This window comes from Neofelis nebulosa, chromosome 10 (assembly GCF_028018385.1).
Source record: "Neofelis nebulosa isolate mNeoNeb1 chromosome 10, mNeoNeb1.pri, whole genome shotgun sequence".
NCBI classification, from domain to species: domain Eukaryota; kingdom Metazoa; phylum Chordata; class Mammalia; order Carnivora; family Felidae; genus Neofelis; species Neofelis nebulosa.
In genome coordinates this window covers 105,722,109-105,744,624 of record NC_080791.1, presented here as the reverse complement: position 1 = coordinate 105,744,624, position 22,516 = coordinate 105,722,109, and the positions used below count along the sequence as shown (strand labels likewise).

The window sequence follows — 22,516 nt, the reverse complement described above, 5'->3', positions numbered from 1 at the left end:
GGCTAGATGTTCCCGTGAGGGTCTGAGAAGCAGAGTGGGCTGGGAGATGTCAGCCTGCACCTCTGCCTCCTCCTCCCACACTGTCCCATCCCTCCTGAATCCAGCACCCTGGAGGAGGGGGACAGACCTGGAGGAGGGGCAGAGGCTACTCAGGAAGAGGGGAGGACAGTCTGGTTAGATGCAGGAGCAGATCTCCAAAACCACAGTGTGGGGGGTGGGGGGTGGGGGGTGGGGGGGTGGGGAGCAGGGGTAGAAGAAAATACTGTAGGGTGCGTGTAGATCCCAGCCCCGGGGAGGGTCCTATCAGGGTCGAGGCGAGGCGGTGAGGTCATTCCTGGGGTGGGGAGCAACAGCCAGAGGAGGCAGGGCTCCAGGGACAGGTGTGGGTGAAACAGCCCCGAGGAATCTCAGAGGGCCGGCAGGATGCAGTTCACAACTTTGGGAGGGTCTCAGGGCGCAGAGGTGGCTGGCGGCAGGGATGCGGACTTCAAGAAGGTTCTAGCCCCGGAAAGCCTTTGGGGGTGGGGGGAATCCAGCCCACGGAGGAATGTTGGGGAGGGGTTCCAAGCCCCGGGCAGGGGAGGGGTAGCTGCTTCAATGGGAATTTCAGCCTTGCGGGAGAGAGCAGCCTTGCAGAAAGCGGCTGACAGTCTTGAAGGGGGTCCTAGTCTCAGAGAAGCACAGTGGGGAGGTCTCAGCTCCTAGGAGTCAGGCTGGGGGTAGGGTGTCCGCTTGAATGGGACACAGGGGCCTGAATCTCTAGGCAGGGGGCCCAGACTCTGGAAGGCATGCTGGGGGCTGGGGTACCAGCCTAAGAGGCATGGAAGATCCTGGAAGGCATCCTGGGGTTCCCGCCTCAAAGGGGGTCTGGGAGTCTGGGTCTGTACGCGGTTCCAGGGAAGCACAGTAAAGGGTCCCCAAACTCGGGAAGGGCACTGGGGGTGGGAAGTGTCAGATTTTAGGGGGCGGGGGATTGCAGATCCTGGGAGGCATTTAGAAGGAAAGACCAAGCATGGAAGGGGAGGCAGCTTCAAGGAAGTTGTGCGCTGCGGGGAGCAGGGAGGGGGTGCCCAACTTTGGTGGAGGTGGGCAGTAACCTCCAGGAGACTCCCAGCCCCGGGAGCCAGCGCGGCAGGCTGGTGCCAGCCTGGGGGGGTTGGGGAGGGGGGCGCCCGGCCCAGAGGAGGCATCCTGGGGAGTCCCGGCGTGGTGGAAGCATAGTCGGGGGTCCCGGGCCCCGGAGGGATCGGCCCGGGGGTTCCCAGCGCGAGGCGGGTCGCCGTCCTCTCCCCCCCCCCCCGCCTCGCCGCACCCCCCCCCCCACCCCGGTCCCTCACCTTCGAAAAAGCGCTGCAGCGCCTCCGTCTCGTCCACCACCTCCATGTCCGGCCTGCCCGGCGCGCACTCCGCCCCGGCCCCGCTACAGCCCGGCCCGGGGGCGCGGCATCGCCGGCGCGGCCCGCGCGACAGTCCCGGCTCGGCTCCGGCTGCGGTCCCGCCCGGCCCGCCTCCGCGCTCGCCCCTCGCGCGGCCCTGGCCCGGCCCCCGCCCGCCCCCCGCGCCCCGCCCGCCGCGCCCTGCGCCCCCTGGCGGCCAGGCCCGCGCTGCAGCCCCGCGGCCGGGGGAGCCGCGGGGTCCTACCGGGGTTGGGGGGCGCGTGCGGGCCGGACAGGGGCGGGGTGGCGGGGGCCGCGGCCACGCCCTGCCCCGTAGTCCCCGCCCTCCCCTTGGGCAGGGGAGGGTAGCAGGATTCTGAATCTTAGTCTCAGAGCAAACCTCAGAAGGCACCCCCTTTCCTCCCTTTGCCCACCCCCACCTCAGCAAGAACACCAACCCACATCTGGTGAGCACTGTGTCAGACTCGCAGTCGGGACGTCACAGGTGTCAAGTTACCTCGTTTGACCCTCTCAGGTGTCCCACCAAGGAGATACGGTTATGGGCCTTTTCCAGATGAGGAAACTGAGGCTCAGTGATGCTCAGGACTGTCGGAGGAAGCGCTGCCCTGTGTAACTTTTCCGTGACGATGGAAACGTTCCCTGCCTTGTCCAGCGTATGGAAGCCACTGGCCACATGTGGCTCCTGAGCGCTTGGAATGTGGCTAGGGAGGCTGAGGAACTGCCTTTTCCATTTTATTTCATTTCAAGCAGGTCAGATTCGTTTTTGTTTTTGTTTTTAATGCTTATTTACTATTTTTGAGAGAGAGAGAGTGTGAGTGGGGGAGGGACAGAAAGAGAGGGAGACACAGAATCCGAAGCAGGCTCTGGGCTCTGAGCTGTCAGCACAAAGCCCGATGCCGGGCTCGAACTCATGAACTGTGAGATCTTGACCTGAGCCGAAGTCAGATGCTTAACCGACCGGAGCAAAGAGTTCAAATTTAAATGACCGTGTGTGGCTGCGGTGTTGGACAGCACAGATCTAAAGAGTTCGAGGTAATTGGGGTCAAAGGCAGCATTCGGAGCCAGATCCTGGCTGACCTGGAACACGGCCTCTCAGTCACTGTTTCCCTGTGTGCTGGTGTGAGGCCCGAAGGTTCTACCTCCTAAACCCACCATCCCCGTCTCTCTGTCTCCACTTCAGGGGCACCTCCTCGTCTCTATTCTGCCCAACTGCACTGCCTCTCCCCTCAGTGATGGGCTCCAGAACGTCCCAAACCACTCTTTTGGAAATGTAAATCAGATCATGTTGTTCCTTTGCCAAAATCAGTAGTTTCCCCTTGCGTTCAAAACAATAGCTAAACCTCTTGCCCTGGTTCCTGAGGCCTCGTACGCTCTGCCCCAGCCTACACCACTGCCCTCAGCTCCTGCTCTTCTCTCCACCGAGGCCTCCTTGCCGTCACTCGAACACGCCAGGCACGCCTCTGCCCTGCGTGCTGTTCCACCTGTCTATGATGCTTGTCCCCACATGACTGGCTCCTTCTCAGGAGTCAGGTCTTGGATCGGTCGTCACATCTCTGACCACCCTACCTAAAGCAGTTCCCCCTACCTACCTTTCTTTCTCACCGTGTACAAGACTTTTACTTAGTTTTTGTGATTACCCTTCTTGCTGTAGATTGGAAGCTCTGTGAGGGTAAGAGATTTTTCTCGCTTGGTCACCGCTCTAGCTTCAACGCCAAGAAACACTACCTGGGACGCAGTGCGGGCTCGGTAAACGTACATGGAACGAATGTAGGATGATGGCGTCTTCCAACTGCGGAACACCTCTGACGCTTTGGAAGCCGAGAATTGTGGCATCTTGGACCCAGCGCACGGTCTCACGACGGAGTGGAGTTGCCCATAGCCTCCTGGGATCCCGAGATCCGGCAAGTCAGAGCTGGGAAACCGATCCCACCTGACCACCGTTTGACAGATGGAGGGACCTACCCCAGGGGGGTAGGAGGACGGCCGGCAGTTGGAGACGCCAGCCCGGCCAGCCGAGCGCGCACCACGCTGATGGCCCCCCAGACGAGCATGGGGGGACACGAGCCGGGCTGCTCAGTGGGCATGGGCGTGGGAAACTGCTCCCACCCAGGCAGCCCTCCCCATCCTCGGGGGCCAGCCATGGGGGAGGGGCGGCCGGTGCCAGAGCCCCAGATGTGGCCCAGTCAGCAGGCCCGCGGTGGCCCACCGAGGAGGGTCAATGCCACGACAGTTCTGGGGCTGGGGGAGGGGGCGCCCAGGCCGGCGGACGCCTCACAATGAGGTTTTGTCCCTGTGGGGGCCGCTCTCCGAGCTGTTGCTCTTAGATATATAGAATGGGATCTTGCTGGAGGCCCCAGCTGTGTGTGCTGACCCGGACTCCCCCCGCAGGGGCCGGGCTGCGAAGGGGGGAGAGGGCCACACTGAGATGCCTATTCTTTTCCAGCTGATACACCCCAGAGGTTTTTCTCCCTCTGCAGCCTCCCTTAAGACAATTGTTATTCTCTGCCCTGCCCCCTCCCCCACCCGGTCAGGCCTGCCTGCGGACAGAGTAGGCACCCGCCTTCGCCATGTGATTTTTGAACATGAATTGATTTTAGGAGTCGCCCGGGCACCAGCTGGAAAGCCGGCTCCTTCCGAAGCCTCCACCTACCCACAGGTCCTTCCGCCATATTCCACGTGGCGCTGAAATGTCCACCGTCTGAGGGCCATCGTGGCGAGCTGAGCGTGGTCCTCGTATTGGTCCTCAAAGGAGTGGGATATGCACATGTCGTCCCCGCCACCCTGACGCCTCAAGTTGGCTTATTAAGCCTCTGGGGGTAGCCTTGAAGCTGGATGCTGGGGGGGCGGGTGGGAGGTGGAGGTTCCAGTTAATCCTGTGGGAGGTGGCCTGGCCCTACCGTCTCCCCTGATTTCCACTATGCCAGTGAGCCCTCGTGGTTCCCACCTCTGGGCTGGGGGAGAGGAGGGGCTTAAGTCCCAGACTCCAGGGCTGAGCCAGAAGTCCATGCCACCACCCCCAAACTCCATAATGAAGTTGGGGTCCAAGCCTGGCTGGGGCAGGGCGGTAGCTAGGGGCTGGAGAGGGAGCTCAAGGGAATCTTGCGTGACCGGGGCTTTGAGGGAGCCATCCATAGAGATGAGTCCCCATCCGCCAAGCCGTTTTAACGAGTGAGCAACCGATTTTTCATCCCTGGCCCAGCAGACGCAGCTGATCCCTGCAGCCATTTCCGCCATCCTCCAAGGCCTGCCCTCCGGTCCTTGGAGGACTCGTCTGTAAATCAGCCTATTATTCCCGCCTCACAGTGTGTAGGTGAAAAGCCGGGGGAGTGATCAATACATGTTGCTTTCCTCCACTCCGGCTCACTTCCCTCGGCCCTTGAGTGGCCGCAGGGCCGGCAGGAGGCAGCACTGGGGAGAGGGAGCTACAGACTTGAGGGGCACTGGAGTAACAGAGCAGCGGGGCCCCGAGGCCAGCCCAGGAGCCGGGGGGCCGGGGACTCATCAGCTAGCCAGATGGCCAGGCCTCCCTACTGCAGGAGTCCTGATGGCCCCCATGGGCTCATACAGCCCTGGCATCTGCCCATTTTACAGAGGAAGAGAGGAAGGCCCAAGGTATGTGGGAATGTAGTGTCAGTGAGGCCGGCGGGGTGAGAGAGGTCAGGGGAGCCCTGCAGGACATTCGCTCTCCCACCTCCCTCCCAGCTGAGACGGAAGGGGCTGACCACAGGGCCCGAGTGGGGATGGGGGGGCACAGCGCCGCCCCAGCCCTTCCCCATTCCATCCTCTGTGTGACCTTGGGCAAGTCACAGAACCTCTCTGGCCCTCTGTGTCTTCTGCTTCTGCACTAATTGGATAGGGTAATTTGCAAACTCAGACTGTACAGTGGGAAGAGCCTCTGAAAACCACACAGGTGAGGGTGGAGGCCAGAGTCCTCAGCCAGGAGGCCTGAATTCTGGTCCTAGATCTGTCCCCACAGCCTGAGTCACCTTAAGCACGACTTGGCCCTTATCAAGCCTCAGCTTCCGCTTCTGTCCAAAGAGGCTGGGGTTGGAAGAAAGGCACTGCTCCATCACCTTCCCCCAAACTTCACCAAGTAGGGTCACTCTGGACTCCGGGGTGAGAGGGTGGGCAGTGTAGGAAAGGGAAGGTCAAGGTCAGGTCAGAGCTCGGCCGGGTCAGTGCCTGGGCCGCACTGTGCCATCGCCCTGCGACTGGCTGGAGGAACAGCGCCACCTGCCGTGTGGAGGAGGCAGGTCAGGCCTGGTGCCGGCGGGAGGCCCCACTCACCCAGGCCCTGCAGCCGCTCCCCAGGCCTCAGTGTCCCCAGGATGGGCTGGGGTCCCTGGGGTTCCCTGAGTGCGCCTGGCTGGGTATTGTGCACCCTGCTGAGGAAGCACTCAGCAAAGATTTCCAGTGGCCCTTGAATTTCGGTGCTACCCTGCTGGTGGCGGGGGGGGGGGGGCGGGGGGGGCGGTGTTGGAGTTAGTGGCCTCCTCTCTCTGTTCTAGTTCTCAGTATCGGGGGGAAGGCGTGGGAACTGTCAGACTAGCCTGGTGCCCCACATGCCGGCTCTGTGGTCTCTCACCCTCTCTGAGCCCCAGACCCCTCGGGGAGGAGAAAGGGACTGCCGAGTCCCATCTTTCAAGGCCCTAATGGGGTCATGAACTCGGATCCCCTGGTAAGACTTTCACATGGGCAGGGCTCGACAAAGGCCTGCCCCCATTCGCGTGGGGCTTCGAGTGGCTTCTGTCCCTCTGAGTGTGGTCCTAGACCAGGGCATCGACAGCAGTGAGAGCCAGTCTCAGGGCCCCCCCCCCCCATCCCCATCCGCTGGGAAGACAGCACTCAAGGCAGCGAGGGTGCTTCTACATCGTTTATACACAGCTCTATACAATATACAGAAACCTTTATATACAGATATATTTATAGAATAAGCTATATTAATTTGTCTCTCCTTTTTACAGCAATATTAGTTTGGATCTTTCATACAGTAAGTACAAAAAGTCATGGGGGGATGGCACGTACAGTGCCTGAGTGTCTGTGGGGCCCAGCTGCTCGCTACCGATTGCATATGGAGGTCACCCAGGCCCCCGGGAGGACAGGCCCGCTCGAGGCTGGGAAAGCTTGTGCTGCAGTCTGGGGGACAGAGGGGGAGTGGGTCTGAGCCTAGCTGGGCTGAGGGGGGGTGGCTCAGACCCCCCAAGTGCGGTGTCGGGAGGAGGGGAGAGATGGGCAGCAGGCCCATCCTGCAGGGGTGCGGTGGGGAGGGGGCGGGTTCGGGGCGGGCTGACCCTGGGGCCTCCAGGGCTGAGTCCGAGCCTGCCCCAGCCCCAAGTCTGTAACCTTCGTGTGGCTGCGGGCTTGGGGGTGGGGGGTCTGTCCCTGATGGCTCAGTCCTGGGCGTGGGTGGGGACCACGCCCCCTTAGAGGTCCCAGGGCCACCCTGGCAGAGGAGGAATTGAAAGGCCAGACACCAAGTCTCTCCCTGCAATTGGCTGAGGTGCTTGTTGGAACTTTACTCTGATTTACGATTTTTGTTTTTGTTTTTTTTTTTAAACTCTAAGAGCTACTGATTCCATTTTGTTTCTGCGCTGGGCCCAGGCTATGCCAGCAGCGGGCCTGCAGCGGGGGAGGGTGGGGGGGGGGAGTGTCCTGGAGTCTTGGGAGAGGGAGGGAGGCCCAGCTCCCAGGTCTCTGTTTCCATCCGTCAGGGTGGGCAGGGGTCCTAGGGCAGTGTCCAGGCCAGTCCCAGCTGTGTGTGGGACCAGGGTCAGGACGCAGGCCCCAGATACGAGTCATCATGAGATGAGGGTGTGGGGCGGGGCGTCTTGGTCAGGCGAGTGCGTCTAGCAGCCCCGGAGAGGCCGTGGGGGGCCAGAGTGGGGGAGTATGCCTCCGAGGAGACGAAGGCACAAGCGGGCAGTCAGCGTCTGGGCACACATCAGTTTTCCAAACCGGGGATCAGAGCAGCAGGTAGGACACATCTGAGACCGAGCCCGTCCTGTGCGCCGCTCCTCCCCCCCCCCCCCCCCCCCCCGCCGCCCCGGGCACGGGCCCCATCACAGTCACTGGCTGTGTTCTTGGCAGGCTGGGAAAGTGGCAGGGCAGGTAGGGTGGGGTGGGGGCCCCAGCAGCCCCTTCCTCAGGAGCGCCACACACTCATGCACATGCACACACGCGCCACGCCAGCTCGGACCTTCCCCCACTGGGCTTCTGGGGAAAGGCTGGCCTCCACCTCCCTGTGGCTCCCCAACCCAGCAGGGAAGGAACCCCACTCAGGTGTGGGCTGGGGAGGCCTCCAGTAACCCAGGACAGCCCCAGAGCCCCTGGCCCTCCTGCACCTCTTTTAGTCGGGTCCCACAATACCCTGCTCTTGGCCTCACTTCCTGCCGACAGGACATTGATGGGGGGGGGGCAGGGAGTAGGGAAGAAAACCCCGCTGCCAGGAGGGAGCTCAGGCCAGTGAAGAGGGGGGCTGGGGGGGGCGGTGGGTGGAGGCATGTCTGGTTTCAGATCCCAGGGCCCGAGGTTGCCTAGGCGTGGGGGCGAGGTGATATAAAGGGGTTACACGGAGCCCTCAAAGGAAGGGGGATTTGGGTGCCCTCCTTCTTCCCAGGGCACTGACTCTGCAGCCAGGGGTGGTCACGACTGTGCCCTCCACCCTTTGAGTGGCCAGGATCCCTGGGGGTAGAAGGCAAGCCAGGAACTAATGGGCAGACAGGGCAGGCCAGGGTGCCCAGGACCCACTGCCAGAGGGATCGGCATGAGGGGCACGGAGCAGAGAAGTGGCAGTCTTGATCCCACCCTCCTCCAGGCCCCTCCAGGCCCCTCCAGGCTCCATGGCTGCCTTGGGCTCTGTGGAGCCTGGCCTTCCTCCTTTCCCTGCTCAGAACACACGATGGGGGAGAGGGGGGCTTGCAAGCCCAGGAAACATCCCGAGCCCAGCCCAGTGGCTTCTGTAAACATACACAGCACTGCGGGCCACCTTGGTGTGGGGTCACCCCAGGGGGCTGGCCAGCAGGCACCAGATCTGGGGGGTGGCCAGGGCAGATGCCAGCCTGGACCACAGACATGAATATGTGGGGAGAGGGCTGCTCTCCATCTGGGCCCTGGGAGAGCAGCCAGAGGGCAGTGATGGGGAGTCAGCATGCCCACTGCCGGTCCTGGAATAGGGGGTGCCGGGATGCCCTGTGGGGGACAGGCAGGCCGAGAGCGCAGAGCGCTGCCCTGCCCACCGGGCCGGCTGCCCCAGGCTCCCCCCTGCATCACACCCCTCCCCAATCTAGAGGACCCAGATCCCAGCCGCCTGGTGGTCCTAAGCTGAGGTAGGGACGTGGACCCCCAGCTCAGCAGCAGTGCCCCGTGCCTGAGGCTAAACCGGCCCCTGGGGGCCTCTCCTCAAAGCGGCCTGGCCCTGGGGGCAGCCACCAGGAGCCGGGGGGGGGGGGGGGCACCTACTCTGGCCTGGGCCTCAGCCGGCAGCCACGCCTGGGGTGCTAGCGAGCCGAGATGACCAGGTCGTCCTGCTTGGCGGGGCTGGCCCCTCGGCCAGTGGGGGTAGAAGTCCGGATCTTGTCCACTGCCAGGCACTCCTGGCTGCTGAGACCCGTGGGCGACAGGTCCATGGGCTCCCCCGAGGAGCTGAGCGGGAAAGAGGGCGAGAGTGAGATGCCCGAGGAGGGGTCGGCCGAGCCGGCAAACAGCCTCGGGGGCTTGGGCACCAGGTTGGGCTCGAACTGGGCGCGGAGCAGGATCTCTTGCTGGCTGGGGGACTTGGGGCCCTCGGCGTAGTCGCTGGTGGGGCTCTCGGGCACCACCATGCAGTAGAGGTCCTGGAAGGAGCTGCTCTTACTGTCCAGGTTGAAGAGGCTGTCGATGAACTCGGCGAACTCCAGCACCTGAGGGCTGGGCGAGTCCCCGAGGCGCCCGTTGTGCAGCGCGAGCTCGGCCCCCGGGGCCGCCCCGCCGCCGTCGCCGCCCCCCCTCCTCCTCGTTGGCCGCCGCGCTGGGGGGCCGCTCCGGGGTGACGCCCCCGCTGCCCAGGGCCGCCTCCAGGGGCTGCGTGTCCTGGGAGTGCTTGGACAGGCTGTCTGCCGCCAGCAGCTCGGTGCGCGAGCTCAGGGACGGGTTCTCCTCCGGGATGGCGGGGTCGATGTAGAAGAGGTGGCCCTCGTCGCGCTCCAGCACGGCGTGGAGGCTGGGTGAGCCGCGGATGCTGCGGAAGCCTGACGAGCGGCGCGAGTCGAAGCTGTACAGCGACTCGGTGTCTGAGAGGCTCTCCATGGTGGCCAGCGGCGCCCGCCGGGCCTGCAGCTCCGCCGCCAGCCGCTCCTGGGTGGACAGCAGCAGCAGCTCCACGGGGTCCTGGCGGGCCGCTGCGGCCGCGGCCACCGGGGACAGCAGCCGCCCCTCGGAGAAGCCCTCCAGGCTCACCTCGGACTGGGACTTGCTCCTACAGAGGGGAGGGCGGGGCAGGGAGGGGCGTGAGACTCAGGAGGGGCAGAGACTCCTCCCACTCGCTCCGGGCGGGAGGGACCTCGGGGAGGAGAGGAGGGGAAAGTCAATTTCGCGGTTGTTGAACGGCCCGGGGCAGGGACCCTTATTTTTTTTCTTTTTAAGTTTTTTTTATTTATTTCTTAAAAGGGCTTTTTAAAAGTTTATTTTGAGAGCGAGCGAGAGAGCGCACAAGGAGGTGAGGGGCAGAAAGAAGGAGAGACAGAATCCCAAGCAAGGAGCCAGAGGTGGGGCTTAAACTCAAGAACCGAACGGTGAGATCATGACCTGAGCCTTGATCAAGAGTCCGACCCTTAACCTACTGAGGCGCCCAGGCGCCCCAGGGACCCTTACTTACTTATTTATTTATGTTCATTTATTTTGACAGAGCGAGTGAGCAGGGGCAGGGCCGGGGGGGGGGGGGCGGAGAGAGAGAGAGAGAGAGAGAGAGAGAGAGAGAGAGAGAGAGAGAGAGAGAAAGAGAAAGAGGAGACAGAGGATCCGAAGCAGGCTCCACACTGTCAGCTCAGAGCCTGATGTGGGCCTTGAACTCACAAACCGTGAGATCATGACCCGGGCCAAAATCAAGAGTCCAGCCAAAATCAAGAGTCAGAGGCTTAACCGACTGAAACACCCAGGCGCCCCAGGGACCGTTGTTTTTTAAAAACAACTCCTGTTTGGCTGATGCTGTGGGTAGGGAGCCCTGAAGGCCTAAGGTCCCCACTGGGAGCACTGCTGGGGCACCTTGTACCTGTGGGTAGCCTGAGACTCAGAGAGACTGGCTGCCCCAGGTCACTCATGAGGCAATGGTGGGGGGGGGGGGGAGAGGGAAGGGGGCAGGGGAAAGGGGGAAGAGGGGAGGGGGAAGGGGTAAGAGCACTGCCCAGAGCTGCCCCCATAGGTTCTCAGACCCTCAGCACCAGCACCACCCTTCCCCACCCCCCTATCTCCCCCCACCCCCATCTCCCCCCACCTCTCCCAGGACTGTGATCACTTCCTTCCTCACACTGGGGTTCCTCCAGCCTCTGCCACGGGTTGGAGCCCTCTGCGGAAGGGACCGGACCGGACCGGGCAATGGGAGGGGCGGGGGGGGGGGGCGGTGATGCAGCTGCTGCTGCGAGGGGACACTGGCTCCCTCATGTGGTCATGTAGTTGCCACAGGAAATGCACAAATGGGAGAGAGAGACGTCCAGGTGTCCCCGCCAAGGGCGAGGAAGCAGCGACCACCCTTCTGAGCAGCCTCCTGGCCAAATCTGTAACCTGGGCGGGCAGGGTTCCAGAGAGCCAGGAAGACTCCCACCCGCCAGGAGGCACCCTGTAAGAGCCACCCCCTGGTAAGAGTGTGCGTGAATACGGAGTGTGGGTGGGCCTGGGAGCATGCATGCACGGCTCTGTGTTCTGTGTACGGCAGGCACACCAAGCGTCTGTATGTCAGCTACCCCAAACGTGTCTCCGTGGTTCGGTCTGGGCACAGGTGCACTCACGCATTCACGTGCACGGCTGCCTGTCCTGGCGTGGGCTCTCTGTGCACTTGGAGCTATTTGTGAGCACGTATGTGCACGCGTCCGCTTCAACACGAACACGTATGTGTGCACGTATGTAAGTGCGTGGGTATCCATCTGTTTGGGACCAGATGGCCACGAGCGAACCTGTGTGCTTGTGGCCATGTGTCTGTGCGTCCCTAGACGGCCACTATCCCACGCGGGCTTCAGTGATGGCAGGCTCGGGGGCAGTGGGAGCTGATCGGGAGACCCTGAGCAGAGGGGATCGAGATCGAGTTCTCCTGTGCACGTGCGCAGAGCTCCGTGAACACGTGGGCCCAGTACGTGCACAGAGTACACACGCGCACAGACATTCGTGCTCTGGGACACACTGTGGCACCTGTAGCGGCCTCTGGGGTGGGCTGGGGCTGGGCGCCTGGGGCTCACCTGACGCTGCTATTTCGGTGGTCTGCGGTGGGCAGCTCTAGGGCGAGGCCGGCGGGCACGGGTGGCCCTGTGGGCAGCGGCTGCTGCTGGAAGATCAGCTCGGGAGTCAGGTCCACCTCAGTGGGGCTCACCATGACCTTAGCAGCAGAGAGCAGGGCCGTCTTTCCCTTGTTGTAGTTCTCCAGCACCTGGGGACGGGTCAGGCAAGCTGGTGGTGGTGGTGGTGGAGGAGTGACAATCACGTGGGGGGGGGCGGGGCAGCAGGCCAGGCTTCTCAGGCCAGAGCCTCGTGGGGTGAGCCGGGCCCCGCTCCTGTCCCCCCACCCCAGGTCCCTGCCCCACCAGGAAGGCCTGCCCCACAGATGGGCCAGGCTGGGGTTTCCCTTCCCTGTGGTCAGCTTTCCGCGGTCAGGTGATGGCTGAGGGTGCCCGTGGGTGGTGGTGCGCCTGTCAAGTGCCAGGTGGCCTCCAGGCCCTCTAAGCTCAGCCCGCCTCGGGGACAGGTCCCTGGGAATCTCCTAAGCTCCCCACTACGGGGCCACGTGGCGAGGTAGACCGCGGGGGCGTGGGGGCCAGAACACGAGCTCTGGTTCACTCCTCTGAGAGTCTGCACCCTTGCTCGTAATGTGGGGACGGAGACAGCCCAGCAGAGTGCTGCGGGGCGCTGAGGTGACGTCACTGCCCGGGGCCGCGCGGGGGCTCTCACCTTGTTGAGCCCCTCCATGACCACATAGGGGAGGTGCTCATGCAGCATGGCCGGCGAGATGATCACCTCGTTGAAGGCCTTGTTGTCGCCCCAGATGGCAAAGTACGTGGGCTCCTCCTGCTCACAGCAGCTGGGGACACAGGCGCCGGAGGGAAGCTGAGTGGGGGTGACTCCCTGGCCGAGGCCCCCAGGTCCCCGGGCTCCCTGCTCTCGCCTCACCCTGAGCCCCCACCCCCACCCCCACCCCAGCCAGGAACCGTTTATGCCAAATGGGCCTCAGCCGCCGTCCCTACACAGCCTACTACCTGCTCGCGGCCGGGGTCACACCTGCCCCAACCCTGGGCAGGAGGGGTCGCTGGGAAGGAGGACCCAGGCCCCACCCTCTGAGAGAGCACGAAGTAAGAGAGGTCGATGTGTAGCTTGTCCACCTTCGCGCTCCCACCCCTGCCCCGCCCCTGTCACAACCGCTGCCGTCTAATCCCGGAGGGGATGCCAAGTGACACCTGAGGTGTGAGCTGGCCGGGGCCTCAGGGTGACCCCTCCAGGGCCTCTGCTTTTATGTGGCTCCTAAATGGGAAGAGCTGCTCAGGAACAAAGTCTGACACGGCCAAGGGAGGAGCCTGGAGTCCCGCTCTGGACTTTTCTTCCGTTCCCAGTGCCCCAGGATAGGGCAACCCCTGCAGTGAGCGTCCCGGGCCAGTATCTCCCAGCCTCTGCCCACCACCCCCGCCCCGTCCCGTTCCGAGGGGTGACGAAGCAAGGCCAGCCCGGTCCCCCACCCCCCTGGCCGCTGCCTCCCCCCCAGCTGACCGGGGTCGCGGGCAGCACCCTACCAGCACTGCTCTGCTGGGTGGTTGTGGACCACGTGGATGATGCGGCCGGGTGGGTAGAGAGGGGTGCTGGCTGACAGGGCGATGGTCAGGTCACTGGGGTGGGTCCAGAGCCGCGTGCTGGCCAGCGTGGCCACCTCCACCTCCTCAGGCAGCTCCGACTTGGGGATACATTTGGTGGCCCCCACGATAATTCGCCACTGTGCGGGGCAGGGGGGAGATGGGGAGAGAGCTGAGCAGGGCTGGCTGGGTGGGCAGGGGCAGAAGGGTCCTCAGAAGGAGGGCCCTTGGTGACAGGTGGGAGCTGGGATGGCCATGGGTGGAGGGAAGGACAGTGCCCACCTAAGGAGGCAGTGGCCGAGGCATATGGTGGCCAGGATGGCCAAACAGTGCCAAGGGCAGATGATAGGACACTGTTGAATGTCAGGGCTGGAAAGGGGCTGGAAGAGCAGTCAACCCCTTATCTAGAGGATGGGGAAACAGCCCAGCAAAGGGAAGGGACTTGCTCTAGGTCATTTCCTGAGTCAGAGACAGAACAGAACCCGAAGTTCATCGCAGTTGCACCTACCAGGCCTGGGCACGTCTGGATTGGCTCCCAGCTACCTGCCTCCTGGGCCTGACAAGGGCACAGGCCTGGGTCTGATAGGAACAGCTCTACCTTCCAGAACCAGGCTCCTCCAGGCAGACATGGCCCCCTAAGGCTTTGCTGCCCTGCCCACCTTTGCCACCTGGTGCCTGACCCAGGGCCCTGCCTGCCGGAGGGTCATGGGCACCAAGGTTGGGAACAGGCCAAATTGGGCAGAGATGGTTAATGGGGTGGGGGCCGGCCTGGGGGTCTCAGGGGACAAGCTGGTGCAGGTCAGCCCCTGCCTGCCTGTCTCCGGGTACCTGGCCACAGCACCCGCCCCCGCCTGGCATGCTGAGGCCGGCTTGCCACAGGAGGAGCCCCCCAGTGTCCTCCTCTGAGACCTGATGAGGTATGAGGAAGGGCTGATCCTCTCCTTAGCCACAGCGGACATCAGAACAAAGTGTACCCAGATCCCCTCTGGCGGTGGCAGCCCGGCTCATGGAGCCTGGGGAGCCGCAGCGGGCTTGGCAGGGGGTTTCCTGTCGCAAAGTCGAAGCACCGGGCTTCGGGCCTGCTTTTTCTTGACTTTAGGAAGCTCTGGGTGATGGGGACTCAGGAGCCCTTGGTTCCCTTCCTGACTCAGTTACAGCTTGTGTAAGCAACAGCAAGTCCCCTGCCCACTCTGGGCCTCAGCCTCGGTTTCCCCCTCTGTACAAGGAGCAGGGAGACGTGGTGAGCTTGGAGGTCTGAGAGTTTGAGGGCCTGGGGTTCCCATGACATCAGCCACACAAGCCCTTGGTTCCCTTCCTGACTCAGTTACAGCTTGTGTAAGCAACAGCAAGTCCCCTGCCCACTCTGGGCCTCAGCCTCGGTTTCCCCCTCTGTACAAGGAGCAGGGAGACGTGGTGAGCTTGGAGGTCTGAGAGTTTGAGGGCCTGGGGTTCCCATGACATCAGCCACACACAGCCTGGCCTCACATGGCTGGGGCCTCTTGTGCTTTGTGCCAAGGGACAGGCAGGGCACAGGACAGGTGAGGTGCCCAGGGCCCAGCGTGCCCTGGCAGGAGGGAGGGGCGGGGGCTCACTTTAGGCTTCGTGCTTCGCTGCAGGACATCCAGGAGCTGTCTGCGGAAGCCTTCCAGCTGGGAGAGGCCGATCCTGGGGAAGGAGGCAAGACGGGTGTCAGCCTGGCCTGGCCAGGGCCCGGGAGAGGCGTGGGGTGTGGGGGCAGAGCGGGCAGGCACATGGCAGCCACAGAAACAAAAAGACCACGCCATCAGGATCACAGGGTGGGAGGGGTGGACAGGCAGGCGGGAGTCAGCAGCTCGGCAGGGCCGAGCCAGGGAAGGGAGGTCAGGCAGGGTGGGGCCGCCCGTCCTCCGGCTCTGGGGGCTCTGGGATTCCCCCCCGGGGAGATGGGAATCCCCCGGGGAGGGAGGAACAGTCGACCGGGACCGGGACCAGGACCGGGACCGTGGAGAGAGGGCATAACTTGTGACTTGCGACTCGCCTGGGGACAAGGTCTTTGCCCAGAACCACAGCTGTCACAAATTCCTTGGAGTATTCCATGGCGTCCTCGCTGCAAAGGAAGCCAGGGGGTGCTAAGGCAGGGCTGGTGAGCGGGCCCCGCTCCGGCACTCCTGGGGTCAGTTTGTGACTCGAGGCCCTCCGGGGAGCTCACGGGTGCCAGGCCAGGCCGCCCGCCGCCTGTCGCACCTTTCCTGCCAGTGAGGCTTTGCCGGGCATGGATCCTGGGGTCTGCCTGGCATCTGACGCAGCCACCCCCCCCCCCCTCCCCCGCGCTTAGCGGGCCAGTCCCAGGCCCCCGTGAGACCCGAAGCCAGACTGCCCCGGGGCCGGCTCCCAAGGCTTTAGCCCCCGCCGACCCAAGCCGACCCAAGCTGACCCCGAGGCCCCAGGCTGCTCACCTCAGCAGGCCCCCTGGCGGGGAGTAGGCAAAGCACTTGAGGGTAGGGTACTGGGGGCGCAGAAGGAAGGAGAGGATGGCAGCCGTGCCTGCACCCAGGGAGTGGCCCACCACAATCAGGCCGTAGTGTTTGGTTCCGCGGCCCTGAAAACCGAGAGAAACCTGAGAGCCCTGCCCCGCTGACTGTCTGGACTAGCTGAAACCAGGGAGGCGGATGGGTCTTCCCAGAGTCCCGGGATCGTGTCTGTGCTGTGCGGCTGCCGGGGCAGAGAGAGGGGGCCAAGCTAGACTCACGCAGAGCAACTTGTCGGGGGGACTCTTCTTTTTTTTTTTTTTTTTTTAATTTTTTTTTTCAATGTTTTTTATTTATTTTTTGGGACAGAGAGAGACAGAGCATGAACGGGGGAGGGGCAGAGAGAGAGGGAGACACAGAATCCGAAGCAGGCTCCAGGCTCCGAGCCATCAGCCCAGAGCCTGACGCGGGGCTCAAACTCACGGACCGCGAGATCGTGACCTGGCTGAAGTCGGACGCTTAACCGACTGCGCCACCCAGGCGCCCCTCGGGGGGACTCTTCTAACAAACTCCTACTCATCCTTCCAAACCTTGCTCAGAGTACCTCCTCGGAGAAGCCCTTTCTGATTTTCCAGGAGAGGCTGGCTTCCTCCTAGACGCTGCATCTACACCTGTGGCAGACCTTCATACATGGTGACCATACTCTGGTGTAACAGCGTACGTTCCGTAAAGATTATACTCTGATATAATCGCTTGTTCACCTGCCCCTGCTTCTGTGCCCCAGACGCTAGACTGGGCTCTCCGGGGACCAGGGACGGCTTGGCTTTGGGAAGAGCAGTTGGCAGCACCTCGGGAGATCACCCCGACCAGAGTGACCCCCTTTCGATCGGCTCTGCAACGATTTTCCATCGCCTGCTCTAGATTCTGAAGCCCCTGGCCCGAACCGTCTTCGGGCCTCCAGTGCCTGGCGTGGAACAGGTGCTCACAACTGGGTGGGGCTGAGCAGGGGAGCCCAAGAAATGCTGGTGCAAAAGAGGAAGGCGTCAGAGCAGGTGGGAGGCACTGAGCAAGTGAGGAGGGGGCCGGGAGCCAGGCATCAAAGGAGGCTGTAGGAGCCTGGCCTGCTGGGGAGGCGCCACCGTTCAACGCATCCTGCCCCCAGTGTGGCCCTCGGGGAGGCAGGGCCAGCGTGGCCAGGGCTCGCTGGCAGGGAAAGTGCCTCACCAGGTCTCGCCCAAAGGCCTGGGACAGGACCATCTCCTGCTCCAGCTTCTTCTTGATATACTCAGCCGAGAGGACCATTCCCTGGGTAAGGAGGAACAGAGGTGGGTGTCACGGGCAGGGAGGGAGGGAGGTCTTTTAGAGACCAGTAAAAACCAGTGGCTGGAAGCTCACTAATCCTGTCCTGTTTCCCCTTTGGCCCTCCTGACCACCTGGCTGTGGGGCCTGGTGGATACTTTCTCACATCAGTCCCAGCTCACAGATGACAAAACTGAGGCTCAGAAGAGTGGCATGTCTGTCTACCAGAAACCAGTGGTTTGGTGGAGGACGAGCCCCAGGAGGCTGCCAGTGAGGGAGGGGAGAGAGCGTCTGAGGGCGAGGGAGAGACCCCCTGGGTCCTGTGCTGCCAGGAGGTCAAGTAGGGTGAGGTGCTGCCTCCTCAGGCTTTTCTGGGACAGGATCTGGGCCAGGTAGGACCGTGGGGGTCCTGGTGGGTGGGCCACAGTGAACTTCTAGACGAATCTGCACCTCAGGGGGGTGATGGGGGGGTGGCGCAAGCAGGGAGGCCCCCCACCGCAGCAACAAGACAGGTCTGTGTGCCAGCAGGGTTGGAGAGAAGGCAAGGGGCCCAGAACGGGGCGTACCTTGTGTCCCAGCCAGGTGCCGTGGTGCCCCTCCACAGGGAGGCGCTCAGCGTCACCAGTGAGGTCTGTCAGCGCATCCTTGTGGAAAGAGAGGACGGGTGAGGGGTGGGGTGAGGGGTGAGGGGTGGGGTGAGGGGTGAGGATGACAGGCACCCCTCGGGGGCTGTGAGGGTGTCCACAGGGGCGGGCTGGGAGCCACAGGCAGCATACCTTAGGGGAAAGGGTTCCCCGGATACTGATCACCACCTTCTTCTTGTCATGGTCCACTGCCACGTAGAAGGGGGTCTCATAGACCTAGGATAAGGGGGTTCATGAGCCGAATGGCCTTGGGATGGGGCTAGACTTGGGGAATGAGTGAGCTGAGCAGGTCTTCCTGCTATGGAATTGGCTCCCCTGGCCGCTGGGCCCCGCAGGGCTGGCGGGGGCTCCCTCCCCACCCGGCACACAGCCCGCCCTGCCCTCCAGGCTCCCCTCCAGCTCAGACAGCCTGAGAGCAGCTGTCCTGCCTGCAGGGTCTAGAAAGACCGCCGCCCCCTCCCCAGGCCCTCACTGCTTATTCCCTCGATCCCTTCCCCCAAAAGGCTGGCCGAGAAGCCCCAGTGTTGGGTGTGGGGTCGGGGACCACCTCCCAGCCCCAGAGGGAGTGCAGGCCCGGCGCAGGCGGCCCCTCACCGCGTCGTGGCAGGAGGTGTACACAATATCCACCGCGGTCATGTTCTCGTCCAGGAAGTGGCGCCGGATGGCAATGGCGTTGCAGCCACAGCAGTTGTCTTCCTCGATGGTGACTCCCGGGGCGAAGCGGGGCCGCGCAGGGCACAGGCAGCACCTGGTGAGGTGGCAGAGGGCTCAGAGACCCGGGAGAGTCATTCTCTCTGCCGTCGTCTCTGGAACCTCCCTCGCAAGTCCCAGGGTCCTCAGCCTACTTGGTCTCCTGGCAGCATGGGACCGGGTGGGTCTCTCCCTCGCCCTCGACGCTCTCTCCCCCTCACCCCTGGACTGCTTCTCCCTCACTGGCAGCCTCCTGGGGCTCGTCCTCCGCCAGAGCAACGATCTTCCCGCCTTCTCGCTCACCACACCTGCTCCTGCTCTCCGGCACTGAACACCTCCTCCGAGCTACCGAACCGCCCGCCCTGCTCCCGGCCTCCAGACGCCCCCATCCAACCATGCCAGGTCCCAGTCCCCGATGGTCCACCCCCACGTGCTCCCTGAATCCCCCACACCCAGCTGCTCTGTGCACAGTCCCAGACTTGGACCTGGCCTCGGGTCCTCCCCCCACCTCTCGTCCCACGGCCTGGTGGTCGGCACATCAGCTCGCCCTGCCTTCAGATTCAGAACGGACTCCAACCACCTTCCCTGGCGCCCACCCTTTCCACCATTATCTCTGGCTTGGAGTGTCGTGGCGGCCTCCCGACCGGTCTCCCTCTTCTACTCTTGTCCTCGGCATTCTCGATCGGAAGCCAGGGTGAGCCTCTGAGACATGAGTCAAGCCACATCATTTCACTCAAAACCTTACAGCGATGCCCTTCTTGTCTACTGTCAGAGCTGGAGTCCTTGCAAGGGTCAAGGGCGCTGCCCCATCAGGCCCTGGTTCTCTGGCTTGCGACCTCCGACTTCTCTCCGGCCCCACCGGCCCCACCCGCCTTCCTGACTGCCCTCAGATGCACTGGCCATATCTCATGACAGGACTTCTCACTTCCTTCAGACCTCTGCTCAAATGTATGTCACGGGGACGTCCACCCTGGACACCTCATCTAGCACAGCCAGGCCCCTGCCAGCGTTCCCCAGCCTGACAACACATCCGACTTTATTTTTCCCCAAAGCATCAATCTGCTCCATCGGGCTCCGGGTCCCTGTCTGTGTACTGTCTGTACCTCTCCACCAGGCGATGGCTCCACGGGGCAGGCTTTGCTCTGCTTGGTTTACCGCTGTGTCCCCAGCACCAGGCACACGGGGTAGGCATCCCCCTCAACGAGGGGCTGAGTGTCAGAGCCGGGCACCCTGCTAGGGAGTGCAGGGGCTCCTCAGGCCACCAGAGGGAGCCAGCACCCAGCCGACCAGCCCTGGAGCCCAGAGCGGACACAAGAGCGCGGTCTGCCAGCTGTCTTGAGATGACAGCTGGGATTTTATTAAGGAGCCTGAATTTCGGCAATGCTGGGAGGTTTGTCTTCACTCAAGCAGCATCTAAGGGATTGTTACATCCCGATGAGGAGTAGCCTCGCTAAGCAAACTCAGGGTCCGGCTGCATCTCGGAAGCTACCGGGCCTGGGGTGGGCGGCCACCTCAACCCACGCTGGGAGAGGCTCCCACCAACCGTAGGGCCAAGTGGGGGCCGGCCTGGGTCTGGGGGCCAGACTCCTGTTCTCAGGCAGCTGTCTCCTCTCTCTAACCCCGGTCAGCCCATGGCCACGGCAGCGTGGCCTTCAGGGACAGAGACCTGGGCTTGAACCCTTGGCCTTGAGGACCGTCTTCTCTCTCCCTGCAGCACCGGGGAGCGGAAAAACAGCAGCATCCCTCCTGCCTGCATATCACCCCGAGTGCCCGGCCTGCCAGTGACTCCCTGGCTTCCGAAATACCTCATGCGCAGGTGGGACAGACACCGCCTGCACAAATGACGCTCCCACCCTGCCCATGAGTGACGGCGCAGGGCCTGTCAGAGCCCAGGTCCCGGGACTCCTGGTCTGGTGCTCATTTCAAGAAGCTTCTTAGGCAGCGGCAGGGACTCCCAGGGACGCTGGGAGGACCCGCTGTGGGAGGGGGCGTGGGGTGTGTGGTCCACTCTGTGAGTCACTGGGGCGGGGGGGGGGGGATGGGGAGAACCAGGTCCCCAGGGCCACCCAGCCTTCTGGAAACAAAGGGCACTGCAGGAGAGGTGTGGCTGCCCCAAGGGCAGGGGTGTCACAGACAGAAGCTGCCGCCCAGCCTGCCAGCCTTTCGGGACCAGGGAGCCAGGGAGCTGTCCTCCTTCTGTCTGGGCCACACTGAGGGTGGACACACCGAGGACGGGGAAGGGCCCCTCCTGGAGCTGTGCCCTTCTCTGGTCCACTTAGGGAAGCACAGTCCACCAGGCCCCTGACGCGGGCTGCAGAAAATCCTTTCTTTCAGAGAGGCAGAGTACAGGACAGGAGCAGGAGGGAGCAAGATGTGGGCAGAGGGGAGTGGTTGAGAGAGGTAGAGACAGACACGGCAGGGGAAGGGAACCAGCAGTGCCAGAGGCTGGACAGCTATCGTTGAATCCTCTCAAAAGAGCTCCAGCATCCCCATTACACAGATAAAGAAACCGAGCCTTGCAGAGGTAGGGGGGGTCGACTCGCCCAAGGCTGCGGGTGACAAAATCTGGATTCAAAGCAGATTTTGGAATCTGCGTGATTCCAAAGCCCACGCTCTTCCCTGCCTGGGGATAATGCGTGACTAGAAAGGTCGAGGCCCACAGGCGGGGTGGAGGAGAGGAAGGGCGGGTTGCAGACCACAGGGGAGGTGGGGGCAGGGCAGCAGGCACAGTCTGTTCAGGGAGAGCGTCCCACAGGCTGGCCCAGCCGCGGGACCTCGGCTCCTCCGCACGCACTGGCCGGCCAGAAGGACAGGTCGGGGTACTCACGAGCAGGACCGAGCCAGCTGGCAGAGGCCACAGGCAGGCTTCCGCATCAGGTACATGGGCCACCCGTAGGCGGCCAGAGCGAATAGCATGTAGTAGCAGACCTCTTTGTAGCGGAGCATCTCTTGCTGGAAGAGAGGAAGCGGAGTCAGTCACCCCTTGCCCTTTCCGCCTGCAGCCTCTGGGCCCAAGGGCTCCCCAGGAAGGAGGAGGGAGCGGTCCTGCCAGCCTCCCCGGGGGCTGTAGGCCCCCCGGCTCCCACCGCGGAGGAGGGACCGCCCCTCTAGATGATAATTGCATTTCCCTAATTATCTCCGTGCAACCAGGGCACGAAGCCTCCTGGGGCCTGTCCTGCTGCTCCAACCTCAGAATTAATGATTTGGGGACAGAAAAACACTCGCAGTGCTGGATCGATTTCCTTGCCCGTTTTTTCCGACAAGGGAAGAGAGGGGGAGGCGGGGTGGCATTCACCCTGCCTCGGCAATCAGGCCTGGGAAGAGAGATTTAACCCCTTCCAGCTGGGGGTATCCAGGCCTTGAGCGGCAGGGCTGGCCCTGCAGGCCCTGGGTGACCAGAGAAGCCGTCAGCTGGCTCTCCCGGCCCTCGGGTTCCTGGTCTGCAAATCCAGGGAGACTCCAGTTTGACTCGTCAAATCACAGGCTTCCTAGGGGACGTCTGGAGCAGATTGGGATCTCTCCAGAGAAAGGCGCCAGTGTGAAACCCGGTGTCTGAGGCCAGTGGCTATTGTCATCAGCCTGATGGGCTGGAAGGACACAGGAGGCACAGGTGTCCCAGCAAAGCGGCTTCCAGTGTCCCGGGTGTGCCAGGCACCGGAGGGCCCCTGCACTTCGAGGGAATTAGTCACCTTGTAAAAGTTAAAGAGGGTGATTAGTCATCTCGTGAAGTGAACTAGGTAGCTCCTTAATAAGGGCCCAGAGGGGTAGAACCATCCCTGGGCCAGCCCTGTCTGCTCTTTAGGAATGAGCTGAAGAAAGCAATCATCCTCCCTGGCTCTGGCTGGAGGGCGGGGCACGGGCAGGCTTTGCCAAGCAGCAGGCGGGGACCCCAGCGCCTCAAGGCTCTGCTGCCTGCCTCTGCCCCTCCCCCTTCACATGGTGAGAGAGCCCAGGGCCGCCCCGGGGAAGCCCGGCTGGGCTGGGCACCTGCCGTGGGTGGGCTGTTTTCAGAGGGGATACGA

General features: G+C 63.1%; 2 protein-coding genes across 9 annotated transcripts in view; both read right to left on the bottom strand.

Annotated features, from left to right (window-relative positions):
- The window catches only part of MYRF (myelin regulatory factor), a 31,610-nt gene extending 30,095 nt beyond the window's left edge, over positions 1-1,515 (bottom strand). For 5 of the 8 annotated variants that reach the window (XM_058689250.1, XM_058689253.1, XM_058689251.1 and 2 more), the window contains exon 1: positions 1,338-1,515. In XM_058689250.1, the coding sequence (XP_058545233.1) occupies positions 1,338-1,383 (46 nt within the window). In that variant the 5' untranslated portion in view covers positions 1,384-1,515. The remainder of the gene's footprint in view (positions 1-1,337) is intronic. The other 3 variants (XM_058689252.1, XM_058689261.1, XM_058689256.1) reach the window with 1 other exon arrangement.
- A 5,549-nt stretch (positions 1,516-7,064) lies between these two features.
- DAGLA (diacylglycerol lipase alpha) overlaps positions 7,065-22,516 on the bottom strand; it is a 62,674-nt gene continuing 47,222 nt past the window's right edge. The window contains 13 exon segments of the mRNA XM_058689248.1: positions 7,065-9,377; positions 9,379-9,849; positions 11,819-12,006; positions 12,525-12,654; positions 13,358-13,554; positions 15,007-15,079; positions 15,432-15,500; positions 15,850-15,992; positions 17,086-17,166; positions 17,727-17,804; positions 17,937-18,020; positions 18,399-18,552; positions 21,322-21,446. Of these exon segments, the coding sequence (XP_058545231.1) occupies positions 8,894-9,377; positions 9,379-9,849; positions 11,819-12,006; positions 12,525-12,654; positions 13,358-13,554; positions 15,007-15,079; positions 15,432-15,500; positions 15,850-15,992; positions 17,086-17,166; positions 17,727-17,804; positions 17,937-18,020; positions 18,399-18,552; positions 21,322-21,446 (2,277 nt within the window). The 3' untranslated portion in view covers positions 7,065-8,893.